General features: G+C 35.0%; 1 protein-coding gene across 9 annotated transcripts in view; it reads left to right on the forward strand.

Annotated features, from left to right (window-relative positions):
- Positions 1 to 18,227, forward strand: part of DMD (dystrophin) — a 2,273,580-nt gene that overhangs the window by 702,155 nt on the left and 1,553,198 nt on the right. For all 9 annotated transcript variants that reach the window (XM_046672830.1, XM_046672828.1, XM_046672833.1 and 6 more), the window contains exon 5: positions 13,759 to 13,851. In XM_046672830.1, the coding sequence (XP_046528786.1) occupies positions 13,759 to 13,851 (93 nt within the window). The remainder of the gene's footprint in view (positions 1 to 13,758; positions 13,852 to 18,227) is intronic.

An 18,227-nucleotide genomic window follows, 5' to 3' on the forward strand; every position in this document is an offset into this window, starting at 1 on the left:
AAATGGCCTTGGTTCTACCCTGAGGTTTCATTTTGGTCTTTGCTGTGATCCTCACTAAAAAAGAAAGAAAAGATAAATTAATTCAAGCTTTCAACCATAAATTTTACAAAAAGAAAAAATGCTCTAAGGAAAGTAGGAAATAAATAATAAATGAAGAAATAAATCAGTTAGAAAGAAGAAACACTAGATGAATTTAAGAACTTAGTTCTTTGTAATAAAATAATAAAATAGATTAGTCTCTTATAAACTTAATCAGGAAAAAGAGGAGGGGAAAAAAGCAAATATATGTAATTTAAACATAGAAAGAAAAGATTAATCATAAGTACAAGAGATATTGAAACCAGAAATGGAATCTATACAGAACTATATGTTGATTATAAAAAATCTATTAAATTGGATTATAACCTATTTAAAATCATAAATTACAAAAATTAACACAATGGAATATAGAATACCTTAATCAATAACCAAGAGAACTTAAGAAATCATAAAACAAAACAAAGCTTTCACAAAGGCTTCTGAGTCTAAAGGAATCAGTGGTAAGTTCGTTCAAACTTTTAAGAAATTGATAATTGCTAATAGAAAATCATACTAATAGAAAACCAGTTCTACAAATCTATCCACAAACCTAAGTTTTAAAAGCACTCTAAAAAAATTAGCTCTCTCTTGTGAAAGAGGTATTAGAAGCTTCCTTTTGAGAGGATGCTCTGCGGTAGTTTCAAGATCCTCTTAGGTCAAGTTCTTTCTTCTTCTTCCTTCTTAGGGTCTCCTCTACTTTGGCCTCTTCCTCTGCCATAAGTGACTAGTTTTTAGCACATTCCCTAGTTCTAAACTAAGCAACTCAGTTTGACCCTGTGCCTCAGTTTTTCTTTCTCTGTCCCGACATCTAACTTGCTATCTTCACTCAAATGCCACTCAACAGCTTAGCTCTGTAGGGCTCAGACACCACATTTATGTTCTGATTTGCATTCTCTGGGGTAGCTGTTTTCGCACGAACTTATCCCTGCTATCAATAATTTATTTTCAAAAACCGCTTATTGAGAGGAAAGTACTTCTAAGTGCAATGATACCTTTATTACAATATTTGCTGAGGGCAAAGCTCATTTGTAATAAAGTTGGTCATGGTTTTAAAAAGCAAACGAAAGAAAGTACAACATCCTGGGAAATAGGAGATAAACCAAGTGGTTATGCTTATCTACACACTGGCTCAAGATAAAAATGTGTCCACAGCTTCCATTTATTTGTGATTTGTTGAAGGTAGATAGAGCAAATCACAGTTAATATGGAAGCATCTCTCATCTCTCATATTGCCATTCTCTCATTCCTTTACCCTTCTCCACTCTTGATTGTGGGTAGTCTCCTTCAGCAGGCATCTGAATTCAGTTCTATAGGTCTCCAACCTCATCTTTTCTCAAATGAAAAGAGCTATTTAATGGGTCTTTTAAATTTGTTTATTGATGCATTTTTTCTTAGATATAACTAAGTTTTGGTCAATGGCATTTTAACCATTTTATGTCTAGTTCAATAATGCTTGATCTTTTCCACTGGCAAAGGAATTTAGCCATTAAAAATCTAGTAGGGAGATTTAACCGTCTGTGGTGTTTTAAATTACCCTCCAGATGCATTATTATACCTGTCTTTCTTTTATTGGCTGATCTCACTTTGTTTCCTCTTCTTCCATCTCCAAATTTCCATGTTTTTGTTTTATGAATCCCAATGCCTTTTTGAAGTCATAGAATGCCCTCCATCATTATTTTAAAGATTACAAAAAATGTCATGTTGAAATATATCCTGGGTATATACCAGGACTTTACTGATTTAATATGATGTAATATTAGCTGACACAGTTGTAGATCTCATAAGTATGTTCAGTTTGCCACTCTCATCAATTGTCTATGACAAAATGGCAAATTTTTACCAAGTAATATGTACAATGTGAGATTGCACAAAGCAAATAAGACCATTATTGTACATTATTAAGCCACAAATCCAAAGTGAGTATTTAAAAAGCCTAGGGTGAACATTCAAATGTCAGTTATGTTCACATATTCACTTAATCACATCATTGAAAATTGTTACTGAATTAGATTGAGTGGTTGTCAAATGTCACTGATCTGAAAAATGATATAGTGTTCATTCTTCCTGGCATATGATCTCAGATAAAAAGGATTCTAAAGTGTTCTTTAAAACTAGTATTTTATGTGTCCTTTAAGTATTCAGAGACTTAAATAGCCATATAATATATATTTTGGAGTATGTCAGAACATAATATATTTGACTGAATATAAACTGCTTCCATTTATTACTCGTAAAATCCAGTGTTCAGATATAAATTTCAAATTTTAAGTTAATTTATGTTAGACAAGTATTATTTCTTACACTAAATTTTCAATCTAACAATAGGCCTGTAATATGTCTGCACCTTATATATATTCATTCCAAGGATCCAGAGGAAATATATCCTTTTAACCCTGTCACTCACTAGCTGCAGGATATTTGCCAAATGAGTTCATGACTTTGGCTCTACTCTGTCATCTCATCTGTGAAATGTACTAATAGAATTATTTCAAAATATTCTTCTATGGAATATAAAAATATACACAAGCATATCTTGTAATCTTTAAATTTATATTCAGATGCAATATGAAATTATTACTCTTAAAATGAAGCTAGTTGTCATTTAAAATCATTTCACAAGGTGAATTGGTTATCCTTCCCCGCCAGTGTATTTCTTACATCGAGGGAAAACAGTATTTTTTTTCTTGCATATTAAATTTAAAATTGAGGTAGCCATTTACCTATGATTTTTTTTTTCTGAGGAAGATTAGCCCTGAGCTAACATCTGCCAATACTCCTCTTTTTGCTGAGGAAGACTGGCCCTGACCTAACATCTGTGCCCATCTTTCTCTACTTTATATGCGGGACGCCTGCCACAGCGTGGCTTGCCAAGCCGTGCCATGTCCGCACCTGGGATCCAAACCAGCGAACACCGGGCCGCCAAAGCAGAACGTGTGCACTTAACCGCTGCGGCCCCGGGCTAGCCCCTATCTAGGATTTTTACACCTGGAGATCTTTGGGGATAATAATTATATGGCTACAAGTTGTATTGTAATTAAAAACTTTATTATTATTATTATGAATGTTAGTCATGTAACAAAATTTTTTGTGGTTGCTATTGCCAAGTTCTTTTCCTAAAATCAGTATACATGGCTCAAGATTAGAAAGCTGTGGCTATATAGGGTTCTTGATGTTGTCATTAAAGTGGCATTCTATATTGCCAGGTATAAGATACATAGTGTTTATAAAAATTCCAGTTAACTAATATTATCCTGAAAGTGTATACCCCTTTTATCTTATTCTGTGTTGTGAAATTATTCCTGATGACAGTGCCCATTTACTCAAATGATGCCCTCTAGTATATAATACTTCATATAAGAAATTTTACTTAGTTATAAAAGCTACTTTGCCAAAAGCTTGAGTTCTGCATTTTCTGTTCGGTGAGACTACCTGCATTGAAATTTCTATTTTGATCTATTTGTTTTAATTTTCTTTCACCCCTTTAACGTTTATATTTTCTTAACATGGGATTTTTAAAAGATTCACTGCTTCAAACCTTTATTGTCAAAAAGGCAGTGTATAAGCAAGTAAAACCATAGTTCCGTTAAAAAGAATTCCCTTGTGATATATGATTATAATCATAAAGACATCCAAAACATAGAGAAATTTTAACTTATTTCACTAGTCTTTAAACAATTTGATAAAATAGTCCATTTTTTAGTCAATCTCTGTCTTCGGTACTTGATATGTGGCATATGGTGGATGACGAAAATATTTAATGAATGACTAAACATGTGAAGACGAATCATTGAAGGTCGGGATAGGATCTTCATAGTGAGTCCCCAAAAGTAAGTCTTAGGATGTTTTCTTGGTCAAAATGTGCTTTAAAAAAGCATTTTGCAGTGCAAGTTTCTATATTTGTATAAAATAAAAAGTAATCTTTGGAATATAAAGATTTGGAATGTAAAGAACATAAAGAAAACCTGTCAGTGCAGAGCCAAATCTACAATGGCCAATGCAGCCCACCCTGTAGGTTATATATTGAACTATTCGTCATTTAATAATAAAAGATTCAATACTCCATCTCTCAGTGGAAAAAAGTGAGTATGATTTATGCCCATAAACCCTAAAATTTTACATAAATCGTAAACGCAGTATAAAAGCACATGCTGTAGAACAGTGAAACTACTTTGCTTTTCCTGCATTTTTGATGTTTTAAATGCATTATATTTGGAAGGATTATGTAAATACTTGAGGAGTTTCTTTTGAATATGGAGAAGTCTCTTTAGCTTGAGTACATGATGGCAGATGTTTTATAAAAGGCACTTAACATATTTAAAAACAAATCTTATTTGTCTAGAATGTTGGAAGGAACTTCTCAGTTATAAACAATTCATGAAAGAGAAATGTATTAAAGAACCAAATAAATAGAAGGTAGAAGTATGTGTATATGTAAGTCTCAGGGGGAATCTTTATATAATAAATTCCAATGCATGGCATTTCCATAACTGTTAGTTATTGTTTAAGATTCTGGTTAAGGAAATCCACCCAAACTTTTAAAGATGATATTTCATGGTTCCTGTCATAATCTTGTCATTCTATGTGAAGTTATTCTATAAGATTTAATTTACGGCATTATTCAGTTAAACTCACATACCAGGACTGATGAATAAAAGGGTGACTTACCCTTATTCCCTACCTCTTCCCTAATTCAAAACATACTCAGATTGTACTATTCTGCATATCAAGAAACAAAAGTGACTCCTCCTTAGGATAAATCTCAAAATCTGAAATAACCTGGGAGAACCACATCCTTTCAAACACATGTGAGGAGCCTCCTAGCCCTAACTTGATTTCAGTTGGCTGAATGATACAGGCTGTGTTCTCATTAGTGCCTGTAGCTATGAAATGCCCTTCTCAGTGGTTGTATAAAAAGACAAGAAGTGGCAGATAGCATTTATTGGAAAGATGATGGTTCCCTATTGAAAGAGATATAACTTTCTACAACATCCAAGTCAGAACTGCAAATGCTTAAATGATTTACAAACTGGAATATCAGTCTCTTATTTTTTTCTTATTTTTTTCTTCTCTCTTTCCTTCGGCTCTGCTCTAAGAACTTCCATTTTCATTATTTGACCTGGTTATTGTAATTAATTTTTATGTCAAATGTTCCTCATTCTAAAGTCAGTGTGTACCATTTTATGTTTGATGAACTCATTCTTCTATTCTTCTTTCTCTAAGGCTGATTAAAATGATATAAATTTGTCCAGGTCAGTAATCTCCTTTCACTAAACCATTACATTTCAGGTTTGCTTTAAATCTTATAGTTTTCTTAAGTATTCTTAAATCTTAAATATATCAATATAATATATAAAAATCCTTTTATTATAACCACCATGGGATATCTAAATTTAGCTTGTAGAAAATATTATTGACAATACTAGATTGCATCCATGCCCTGAAGGAACCAGGTATAAAACAAAACCTAGGATCAAACAAACATTGCTCTCTTGACTAAGCAATGGAGAGAATTGCTCCTCATAGCCCAGTGGTTAGTCAACTCATTTAGCAGGTGGAGCACCAGCAAGTAACAGTGCTCTCTGAAATACTTATATATTAATCATACAATTACTAAATATATATTTTTGTACAAAATCATATATTTTAATCTAAGTACTAGTGTGGGGACAGAATAGGAATTCCCTTCAATCTGTGTCCTCACACCTATAAAATGGGTAACAATAGACTACTTTATTCCAAAAGCCAGTTCATTAGGTTTCCTAGGTGCATTTTTTGCAGCCTGTTCATCCTGAGTCGAGGGATGTTTTCCTAAGAAAACACATTTAAATATTCTGCTCGAGTCACAGTAAGGTTCCATTATGTCAAAGCAAATGATAAGAATTTTCTAACCTACAAAATTACATTCATATAAAGCATGTTCCACAGACAATGCTGCAAAACTCTGACCTAGAATCTACTATTACTTTAGGAGTAAAGTCTCAAGTCTGTTTGCAGGAACTCCTAAAGCCAGTTTCCATGTGTAGGTAAACTTGTTTCTGCAAAAATTCAATGCATGCTCTTTAATTTTCGCACACAATATCAATTTTCACACCTATTCATTTGGTATCAGATCCTTTCATTCTGCAAAACAGGAAAACGTAACTTTGGGCGTCCTTAGTGACTTCAATATTGAATTTCCTACTATCTAGTGCTTGTCACAACACTGATACACACACACACGTGCACACACACATACAGTGAGTCCATTTATTAACATTTATGTCACATAAATGTTTTTTTGCTTTGCTTAATTATTTGCTTAATTTATTTGCTTAATTATTTGCTTAATTATTCATTTAACACAGATATTAACATACTTTAATTTTCGTTTTCCCTTTTCACAGTTATTTAGAAATTACATTGAGAATCCATGAAAGATGTAATTCCAGAGCATATATTAAAAAAATATGCATAAAAGAAGCCATTCTTCACATTCATTCATCCACATGGTGGTGTGCAATATTTATTAATTGAGAGAGTTTATTAAGGCACTTCCTGAAGAATTCTCTAAATTTAATTAATGGATTATCTTTCATATCTAGACCTGCTTTTAAATCCAACCTTGTGGAAGCTTCACGTATCTCCGATACTATGTTTCCCTCTTGGTAAAATGTACATAAAATAGTAACTGTCTCATATTTTTACTGTGATGATGATGTGGGTAGAGTGGGATCTGTATTCAGAGAGAACTTTATAGCCTTAATTTTGTTTTTTTTTTTCTGAGGAAGATTTGCCCTGAGCTAAGATCTGTGCCAGTCTTCCTGTATTTTATATGTGGGTTGCTGCCACAGCATGGCTGCCAACCAACGAGTGGCGTAGGTCCACGCCTGAGAACCAAACCCAGGCCACCAAAGTGGAGCATGCTGAACTTAACCACTTGGTCATGGGGCTTGCCCCTAGCCTTAATGTTTTGTTAAAGATACAAATAAAAGTATCAAATACGTATCTTAAGAGATTATAAAAAATAATGAAAATGAATTCACAATAGAAAACTAAAAAAAATAGTTTGAATACATTCAAAAGCTGACTGTTTGAATAGAACACAAAATAGATAAAACTCTTCTAATCATAACAAAAGAAAATAAGAGGAAAATGGAAAATAGACGAGACTAGTAATGAGAAAGGACATGTAACCACAGATACAGAAGAAACTAAGACTATACTACACGCAATTTTGTAAAATTAATTTTGAAAATCCAGGACATGGATCATTTTCTAGTATGATGCAAATTACTAAAATTGACATAAGAATAGCAGAAAATTAAATAGATTATTACTTTAGAAAACATTGGTAAGTTATTAGAGATCTGCCACTGAAAAATATACCAGGACTCTTCACATATGAATTTAACCTAATCTTTAAAGAATGTATAAATTCTATATTTTAAGGTATTCCAGAGTACATAAAAAGATAAAACTCTGCAATTCCTTTTGTAATGTCAGAATAACCTTAGTACCAGAAGTCGATAAACATAAAATTAAATAATAAATGTATAAGACAATACCACTTTTGCATATAAATTTAAAAATTATGTAGAACTATATGAAACTGATTATAACCATATCTCACACATGTAAATACATTCAGTAAATGCTAGCTGTTAGTTGCAAAGAGCTCTTAAAGTTAAGTAGGAAAAGAAAAGTACCCTATAGAAAAATGAGCAAAGAATATTAACAGGCAATTCATAGATGAAATTGTAAAGGCCAGGCACACAAAAAGATATTCTAAATGCACTAGGAATCATGGAAATCAATTAAATTAACAATGCAGTATCTTTTTACTCATCAGACTGGCAAAATGAAAAAGCAGAAACACCCATTGCTGATAAGGGAAGAGGCTGCTCTTATGCATTGTTGGTTAAAATATTAAATGCTAAATCCTTTTTATAAAGAAACAGTTACTAAAATTCAAAGTATATATACCCTTTCATCTAGTAGATACATTCCTGGGAATAGCTATTATAACAATAGAAGCATCAGTATCTGAGGATGTATATACAAGATGTCCATTCCAGCATTGTATAAAGTGGCAAACCAAACCAAACAAATACCACAACCCTAGAAACAAAGTGAATGCCTACTAACAGGGGATTGGCTAAATGATTATACATCTAAACTATGATACATATAAACTATGAACTATTATGCAGCCATTAAAATAAGTGAATAAAAGGGATTATTGTTTGGTAAAAGCAATACTCAATAGAATCTGAATAATATGCCATTTTTTGTAGAATATAAAACACCATAGATTTGTGTCTATATGCTATCACACATGCACACTCACACATACAAGGATCATGCAAATAGGGAGAAAAATATGAAAGAAATTTTTCAGGTCAGATTAGGAAAAAAGGGGAAGAAAGTGGGGCAAACAAAATGGAAAAGAAGACTTGAGAGAGCATGTATGAGATCTCACTCATACATTTATATAAAATAATATATTTGTGCAGCAATAGTATAAAAAATATTTCTAAAAAGAACAAAAAAGTTCATTGTAAACACACGCACGCACACACACATAGAAGACAGCACAAAGATTAACATATAGTTTACCACTCAAAAAATGGTGATGGTTGTGTTTCTCACAACCCAACTACAGGATGAAAAAATACCCACTATGGCAACGTGCCTTGATCAATTATGGACCTTTAGAAAGGAATGATGATTAGCACTAATTGCAGTGTGTTAAGAGTAACCCTCTAAGGCACACATAATAGAGAATATATGAGTGAAACACCACTTGTAAACTGTGCTATAAACAAAGGTGGTCCCTGCCCTATTGGATCTGATGGTATAGTGAGTAATACAGGCAATAAAAAAGTAAAATATAATTGCAAATCAACAGAAAGTTACATAAATTGGATTGCATTGTTGTAACCATCTACAGAACATCTCCACAAAACTAAGATTCAATACTATGCTTTTACTGTTCATTGAAGGTTGACAAAAGAAATGACCATATGGTTTTTACCGTATCACTTGTAAAGTTGTAATTAAAGATGCAGTATGTTGTTATAAAATGTACATTTCTTAGAGTTTAGGATTGTAAAAAACTTTGTTGTCCCTGACAAAATATTCAAGCTTCCTTGTATTAATTTAGGAGACATCTATAATTGATCTTTGCTACTGTTTTTTCAGTACCTATAAGAATTAGCTGAGATGTGTTCAACTTTTCTGGTACTACTGTTTCTCTACTTCATAACGCCCTCATCCCTCCCTACTACTCAGCTCCTTGTAGTCTTTGAATTTTAAAGACTTCGTAATCCTGCCCCAGATGGTTGAACAACTTCACCCCATGCCACACTGAGCCTGAGTACAACACTTCTAATTCTCCATCAGGTAATATCCTTTACACCTGTCCCCATACCTTTAGTCATGTCGGCTCTTCTTGGTATGGCTTCCTCACCTGCCCCTTTCTTCCAGTCTTTATATTCCTTCTTTGCAGATTCAATCAATACCGAATATCTCCTCTTTCTTTTGCTTAACCTGCCACAATATTTCTTTTTTCCTTCACTGAGCCTCCATGAGACACAGTTGCCTACCTAATTTTTTCCAGTGTTATAGATAAGTTTTATTGGAACACATCCATGCACATTCCTTTAAATATTTTCTATGGCTTCTGTGTGTATGTGGGTGTGTTCCAATGGCTTCTTTTATTATTTATTTTTATTGTGATAAAATACACATAACATAAAATTTACTATGTAAATCGGTCATTTTTAACTATTCACTTCAGTGGCATTAAGTACATTCCCATTGGTATGCAACCATCACTACTATCCATCTCTAGAACTTTTTCACCATCCCAAACTGAAATTCTTACCTATTAAACAGTAACTCCCATTCCCTTCTTCCCCAGCCCCTGATAACCTATATTCTACTTTCTTTCTCTATAAATGTGACTATTCTAGGTACCTGATATAAGTGGAATCATATAATATTTGTCATTTTGTGTCTGGCTAATTTTACTCAGAATAATGTTTTGAAGGCTCATAAGTGTTATAGCATGTATCAGAATTTCCTTCCTTTTTAAGGATGAAAAATATTCCACGGTATGGATATGCCACATTTTGTTTATCCATTCATCTGTCAATGGACATTTGGATTGTTTTTGCCTCTTGGCTGTTGTGAATAATGCTGCTATGAACATTGGTATATAAATATCTGATAGAGGCCCTGATTTCAATTCATTGGGTATATGCCTAGAAGTGGAATTCCTGGATCCTACCTAATTTTAATTAGTTTTTATTATGTGGCCTGCTGTTAGCTTTCTGACATTAGGGGTTCGCTTCACTCTTCTTTATTCAGAGTTGAGCACAATACCTGAACAGAATGGAGATTGGAGCTTAGCAGGGATTTTATGGGATAAGGAAATGGAGGAACCATTTCCCTGCTCACACAGTGAGAAGGCTTATGAGAGTGGATAGGAGCTGCTGCTGTCTCAGTGCTTGTTGCTTGCTCTAAGTCTCCCAGGATGATCCCTATGGCAAGTCCAAATGTAACAACCAGCAATGATTCCCCTAGTTTTAGGTATATTTCCTAAAAATCACATCTTCTCCATTTAAATAATTGCATTTTCAACAATGCATGGCCTGATTATCACTCTCACTCAATTAAGTTCAAGAAAGCAGGAACATTTTTTCCTTTTGTGCTCTAAGTACATCCGTGCCTGACACATGGTATTGTATGGTATACAATAAATACCAAAATGTATTTATTGAAGGAATGAATCAATGAATCATTTGATAAGTTTATAGTGGCTTTTCCATATGGAGGAGCTCCTCCTTCTACTGCCACATGAGAAATCTGCAAATGAAATGTAGATCATGGTGTCTTCTTGTTCTTGAGTTATTAATCTCCCCTGGGATCTCTATTTTTCCTTCTCTAATAAATTCTAGAAACTTGCTGTATTCTACTTTGTATAACTAAAACAAAAATATTCTAGCAAATTATTATCTGCCTGTGTAGAACAAATTTATGTGAATGCCCAACAATTTTAAATATTCAAATTAACTATGGCATACTGAATTAGGGAGAATTTGCATGAGATACTCCTGAAATTCAGCTGTCCAATGAAAAGCACCTGCATTTCAGAAATAAGTAGACATGTAACGTCTTATTATGACAGTATCACCTTGACTTTCCTATACCCAAGAAAGTCAAAGTCTTTCATGTTAATCAGCTTGCAGGATTTCCGTTTATCCACTCCTCAATAGAGCCTTACTGAAATGTCCATTTACATGCAACTTCAGGCCGACTTCTCTGTAAAGTCCATGTGATACTATCCTCACATCTAACCTATGGCATAGATCAATATTATCCTCTACTGTAAATTACGTGTGGAATTAATCTATGAACTTGTATCTTGATCTTTTATTCTTATTCAAATGATTCTACATTTTTTCTGTATCATTTATTTGTTTTAAGCCAACTCACCAATGATTTTTATGTAGTTGGGACACAACAATAAATTTAAGTATTTGATTATCTGCTGAACTTGCAAATAAGTTTATGTGGGGAGTGATTGGGAATGATTTGACAATTAGACCAAAGGGTAGCCTTTTTATTGTTTTCACCTGGATTTCCCAGCAAGCTTCATATTTTCAAGTTGTAACTAATAAAATTTAGAAATTAAGATGATGATAGGGATATATTTTAGCATTTAATGGGAGACTGGTGAGCCCATCTTACTGGAGGAAGAAACAAGTGAGAAAGATTAGAGTGAAACTTAAAGGTAAGGGTTCAGAGCCTGAGAAAATGAAAGCTTTAACCAAAATGAGTCTCAGCTATTTAGTGAAAATATTTATGGGAGGATGAATGGAGAACTCTTCCAGGTCACTGCTCTCAGGACAAGACAAAAATGGGAGGATCCTGGAGGCAGCCTAAAGAAAATACTACCCAAGGGACCAGCGAGCCAAGGATAGTGAATAGGGAGAGAAAATTGAGTTACTTCTCAACCCTTCCTCTTGACAATTTCTCCTTCTTGTACAGACCTTGATCTGAAGTTGCCTGTTTGCTTTACTGTGATATTTTCTCCTTTCAAAATATCCCTGGATGCTCATTTTTTAGTTAACCTTTTCATTTTGAGATAACTATAAGTTCACGTGTAGTTGTAAGCAATAATACAGAGATCCTGTGTACCCTTTACCTTGCTTTACCCAAATGGTGGCACACTGTAAAACTAGGGTCTTATATCACCATAGACATCAATATTGATACAAGCCTCCAATGGTATTCCTATTTCTCCAGTTTTACTTATACTTGTGTGGATATGTGTACATGCACATGTTTTTAGTTCTGTACATTATCATATATGAACGTCTGTGTATCCACCATCAGAGTCAAGATGTAGAATAGATCCATCACCACAAGGATCCCTTTGTATTGCCCTTTTCCAACCACATCCACCTACCCCACCCACCCCACCCTGGTCCCTAATCTCTGGCAATTGCTACTCTGTTCTCCATTTGTATAGTTTTGTCTTTTTAAAACTGTTATATAAATAGAATCATACTGTATGTAACCTTTGAGACTGGCTTTATTTTTTCACTCAGCATAATTCCCATGAGGTTCACACAAGTTGTTGTATCAACAGTTAGTTCCTTTTCATTGCAGAGTGGTATTCCATGGTATGGATGTATCACAGTTTGTTTAACTGTTCACCCTTGAAGGGCACTGGGTTGTTGCTGTTACAAATGAAGCTGGTATGAACACTTGTGCATAGGGTTTTGTGTAAATATAAGTTTCATTTCTTTGGAATAAATGCCCAAGAGTCCAATTGCTGGATTGTATGGTAAGCACACGTTCAGTTTGGTAAGAAACTGTCAAAATGTTTTCCAGAGTGGCTGTACTATTTACCTTTCTTCCAGCAATGTGTGAGTGATCCATTTTCTCCATATCCTCAGCAGCACTTGAAGTTGTCACTATTTTTTTTTATTTTAGCCATTATGATAAGTGTGTTGTGCTGGCTCATTGTGGTTATAATTTGTATTTCCCTAATGGCTAGTAATGTTGAACATCATTTCATGTGCTCATTGCCTGATGCTTGTGTCTAACCTGACTCCACCTAAGACTACTAGGAGCATGAAGGACAGGAGATGGGATTTGCCTTGAAAAATGAAATCCTGCCAGATTTTGATTCCCAAACCCAGTCCTGGATAAAGAAGAGAGAGCTGGCCATTAGCTCCTTTGTTTATTAGAGTTCTAATACGTGCTTCTAAAGCAACAGCGTTTTAGTCAAATATAGGCATCCCTAATTATAACAGCACTCCTCTGAGCTAGATAAAAGGACTATTATGTATTAGGAAGTGCATCGTAATTTTAGTCATGCTTTATGAGTTATCATTGTTATACATTTTATTTGGAGATACTTTGGCCTCTTTAATCCGCAGTAATCTATTTATATGCTAAAAGTACATTAATTTCCTATCTCTTTGTAAATGTGTTGGGGAGACACGTGTTTGTTACAGAAAGTGCATTTAAAAATATATGTTTTTTCATTTTTAGATTATTTTTAAAAAGCTGTAATGCTGCTTAGGCTCTGAAAATAGCTGAATGCAATTACCATTGTGTTTTGTTTTCTTTCCAAATAGACATTTTGTCTCCTTTCTTCAAATGTCTTCCCTTTATCTTTAACAGGTTGATTTAGTGAATATCGGAAGCACTGACATAGTAGATGGAAATCATAAACTGACTCTTGGTTTGATCTGGAATATAATCCTCCACTGGCAGGTAAGAATCTTGATGAATGTTTCCCTTTTGGGTAACATGTTGCTGATTCTTCTTTTCAATTTTACCCTTGACCTGCAAAACAAACACGTACATCTCTAACAATACAAAGCACATCTCCACAGTGCTGCCTTTTAGATTGGCACAACTAATGTCACCTGCGATGAGAAGGATCCGCAGATTATAAAACAAGTTCTAGTACACTTGCAGGAATATTTTTCCAAATGTTATTTCACTGGGTACAGATGGGCAAAAAAGATAAATATCCTCAATGTGTTAATAAAAATATTTTTTACAACTATGTGTCTTTTATAACTCATCTATAAGTGAATCTATATAGTTTTGTAAAAAGGAAGGTATTTTTTGCTGTTATTCACACTACCAAATGAATGAGAATTTGTGAATCTTGTGGATTCTCAATGTAAACTAATGCCAATAAAAGATTAGTGGGATATGATTATCTGTATGAGTATATGTGTTATACACACAAACTCATTTCATAATCCGACTTTATGAAAAAAAAATTGCATTTTTTTCTGAACCACCTCAGCATATGGTCTCTGAATGCCTTTATTTACTACTGGACCTCTGGCAAACAGATCAAAGGTCATTTGGTTTAGTGAAAAGAGTACACACTTTTTTAGCCAGACCAACATGAACTTAAATTTCAACTCCCTCATTTACAGTCTTAGTAATACTGGGTATAACACCATCCCTTTCTGGGCCATAATTCCCACACTGTCAAAATAGAAGAAATACTAATTAACATGTATATTCCTTGTCAGCATTAAATGAGACTATCCATAAAGTACTTAGTACAGCAGTCCATTTTCATTAGAGGTGTATCATATGAATAACTTTGATTGCTTAGAATTTTCCACTCATATGTTAAGAATTTGGAGGATAATTGAGATGTCTGTTCTTTTTATTATCAGAGATTACTTTTTTATAAAACAGCTTTTTTGACATGTAATTTATATATTGTAAATCTAGCCATTCTAAGTGTAAAATTCAAAATATACCAAACTGGTTTAGTTCTGTTGCCTAGTGCTTCTCAAACTATTTTGAGGAAGAAACAGTTTCTCCCTGCCCTCCCAATCCGTCAAAGATTTTAAGATATTTACAGAGTTGTACAACCATCACAACAATCTAATTTTAGCACATTTCTACCACCCTAAAAATAAATCTCATGTCCATTTACAGTCACTCCTCACACCCACCCCCAGCACTAGGCAACCATTAATCTATATTCTGTCTCTATATGTCTGCCTTTTGGACATTTCCTGTCAATGGAATCATATACTATGCGTTCTTTTATAGCTGGCTTCTTTCACCGAACATAATCCTTGGGGTTCATCCCTATTCTAGCAGGTATCACTACTTCATTTAGTAGGGTTGACTTTTAACTTGAATTGTCGATTGGTCCTGCTCAGAGTCAGACAGCATGCAGACAAGAGATATACCTATTCAACTCAGCAGCCATATTGTTCTCCCAATTGACCCCCATATCTTTGTATTCTAAACACTCTGAACACACTCAATACTATTTAACAGCAACATCGGAAGAGAGAGAGAACAACCATAGTGGTTGACAACAGAGAATAGCTCATAAGAGCCCAAATGAGCCCAAGATTCCCAATTCTGGGCCTTTTTCATATAGTGATGGTGTCGATAGAACCAGCAAGGCAACATATGGCCCCCCACCAAACTGGTTTACTTCTGTTGCTCAGTAGTTCTCCAACTATCTTGAGGAAAGAACATTTTGCCCTTTTCTATTACATGTAAATTACAATATAACTGAAGCATTACAAAAATGAAATAAAAAGATACAAAAAATCCAAGCTTCTTTTTTATCATTACATTCAATAGACATAAAGAGGACTCTGTAAAATTGCTACAGAAGTTTCTAGTGGACTATCAGTTGTTGCATTTATCTTATGGCCTGGTCACATATGGTTCATAGAGGGACCCCAGCTTGCAGAAAACGCTGAGTTGTGCACATGTTAGTCATGGCAAAGCTAGCAGGAGAACTTAGGCATTCACAGAGCCTCAAAAGGCTATTTTAACTGCATTTATCATCCAAACTGCATCTCATATGATCTCACCCTTTTTTATCTCCTCAAAACTGTTTCTAACTCCATCTCAACCCACCAAAAAGATAAAATTTCAAAACTGCTCCGTCTGATATTTTCTTCATTTGCTTGTGAGCTTGCTCATTTTTTATTATTAGCATGTGGAGGGGCTTTCACACCCAGGAATACCAGAAGAAATGCTTTTGTAGTCTCTCCTGGTCTGAGACCTCTCTTAGAGTCTGTCGTTTTCCATCTACGTCCTTGAATCACCATATCCTTTGTGACTGCAAGCATGTAGATACTCTTCCAACCCTCTGCCTCCCTCCTTATTTCTCTCTTCTATCACATTGCCCTGTTCCCCTAAAGCTACTAAATACATTTTTAAAAAATTCCTCCTGCTCAATACTCCTCATCATAATCCAATGTATCCCAAAAGATATTTTCACCAGGAGTACCTATTTGCCTTCCTACTAAATAGCTGAAGAAGCCCTTGAACCTCAGCAAAGATTAAAGGACACTCTGGCCAACCTAATATACTTTCCAGATCTATCAGATTAAGGATGGCATTAAGAGATGGAAAGATATGAATCTTTTGTTCCAGTGCCACATACTGTGTTATTAATAGTGTCGTAGAGGACTTCTCTTTGAACTTGTAAAAACTCAGGAATCCCAGCCCTATTTCCTCTGTCACTGTTTTTCCAGTTTCCACTTAAATAAAATTGTTAGCCTGAAAAACAATGCCTATATTGAGGAATAAGCAGCTTCTAGCAAAATTGTGAAGTGGGCAACGTGCATTTGTCATCTTTTCTTGCCTGCTTTTTAAAGTGCAAACAATCCTTTTTAGGATGGTCAACTCAGTTCTGGTAACCAGCTGGAGATAAAAACATATCCTGCAAACAGTGGTGTGCTAGCCCCACCTTTGTTGGCTAACTCAAAGGAAATACTCAATTCCAGGGCTACTTCACACTGGAGTGTTTATAGTATTTATTATTTGCACAACATACAAGAGAAAGATGGTTTTTGCACTGCTAGACGCCCTTACTATAAACTCCTGCCTACCTAGTGCCTTCTGTGCAAGACAGTTCTTCCTCTGGTCTTCTTCAGGCCTTTTTATACACCATTCTCCTTTCTTTGTGGAAGACTATTCCTACCCCTCTTCACTTCTACCCCTCTGCTGCAACTCCTGTTAGTCACAGAATGGATTCTTGGAAGCAGACTTTGAGTTCAGCAGGTAGGATGTTGAGTAAGGCATGCCCTTGGAACCAACACCCGTGGAAGAGAGAGGGTAACTGGAGTGAGAAGGAGAGCTAGAGCTCTGATGCACACCCAACAACAGCCTTCTTCAAACCCATGGTGGGGAACTTGGAGTTAGAATGAGCCTTTAGAGTTGTCCTGAGGGGGGCGACGTGGCTGAGTCTTTATACCATTTCTCTTCATCAGTCACTAGATGTAGGCTGCCCCAGGAAGAGCATGACCTTAGGTGATGACCCTGCAGTTCAGGTAGTCCCTGAGGGGACTCACAGCTGGAACAAGCCCTTCCCTGAAGGAGAATCTTGGTAGTGCATCTCCTTGTCTATCACACTTTCTTTGCCCAGTTAACTCCTCGTCATTTTTGAAATCACTGCTCAAAGACATTTCAATATTTTTCCTTTTAAAAACAGATATATAGTTGTATGCACACACACATGCACACATTTGTTTAAATTGATTCTTTCTCTCTTAGGGACAGTAAGACCTGAGGGTGGGAAATTTTTCTGCTTACAGACTCACCTTAGGACCAGCTCAGTGCCTAACTGAAGGTTGATTCTGAATAAAGATTTCTCGGTAACTGTCTTTTATGCAGGAAAAGAAGAACTGATTATTTCACATTGCCCTTTATTTTTTTTCTCAGCACCCAAGTAGAGGCAATACCAATGAGGCTGAGGCTGATAAGCTGAATTAGTGACATAATGACGCTAAAGGAGTTTTGGATTGAATACTGTGTTGTCCTTTAACATTATGTGCATAGAGGGCAGTCTGGCTGAGCATTTCACAAATGAATCCCATTCATCATGGAAGGGTTGTCTGATCAGTGCAAATCCATCACCACCACTGAGCCAGTATCTGCTGATTCCAACCCTGGTTCAGCACAGGACACAAAGTACACGTCCTGCAGTTGCTGTACATGGAGTTTGTGCCCTTTATAACTTTATAATATGATGAGAAAAATTATATATCTTACATAAGTGTTTGGCCTATTTATTCGCTAACTGACTAAATAAGCAGGTCAGGAAGGAATTAAGAAAACTGGATAATCCATCCCTAAAT

This window comes from Equus quagga, chromosome 10 (assembly GCF_021613505.1).
Source record: "Equus quagga isolate Etosha38 chromosome 10, UCLA_HA_Equagga_1.0, whole genome shotgun sequence".
Classification (NCBI taxonomy): Eukaryota; Metazoa; Chordata; class Mammalia; order Perissodactyla; family Equidae; genus Equus; species Equus quagga.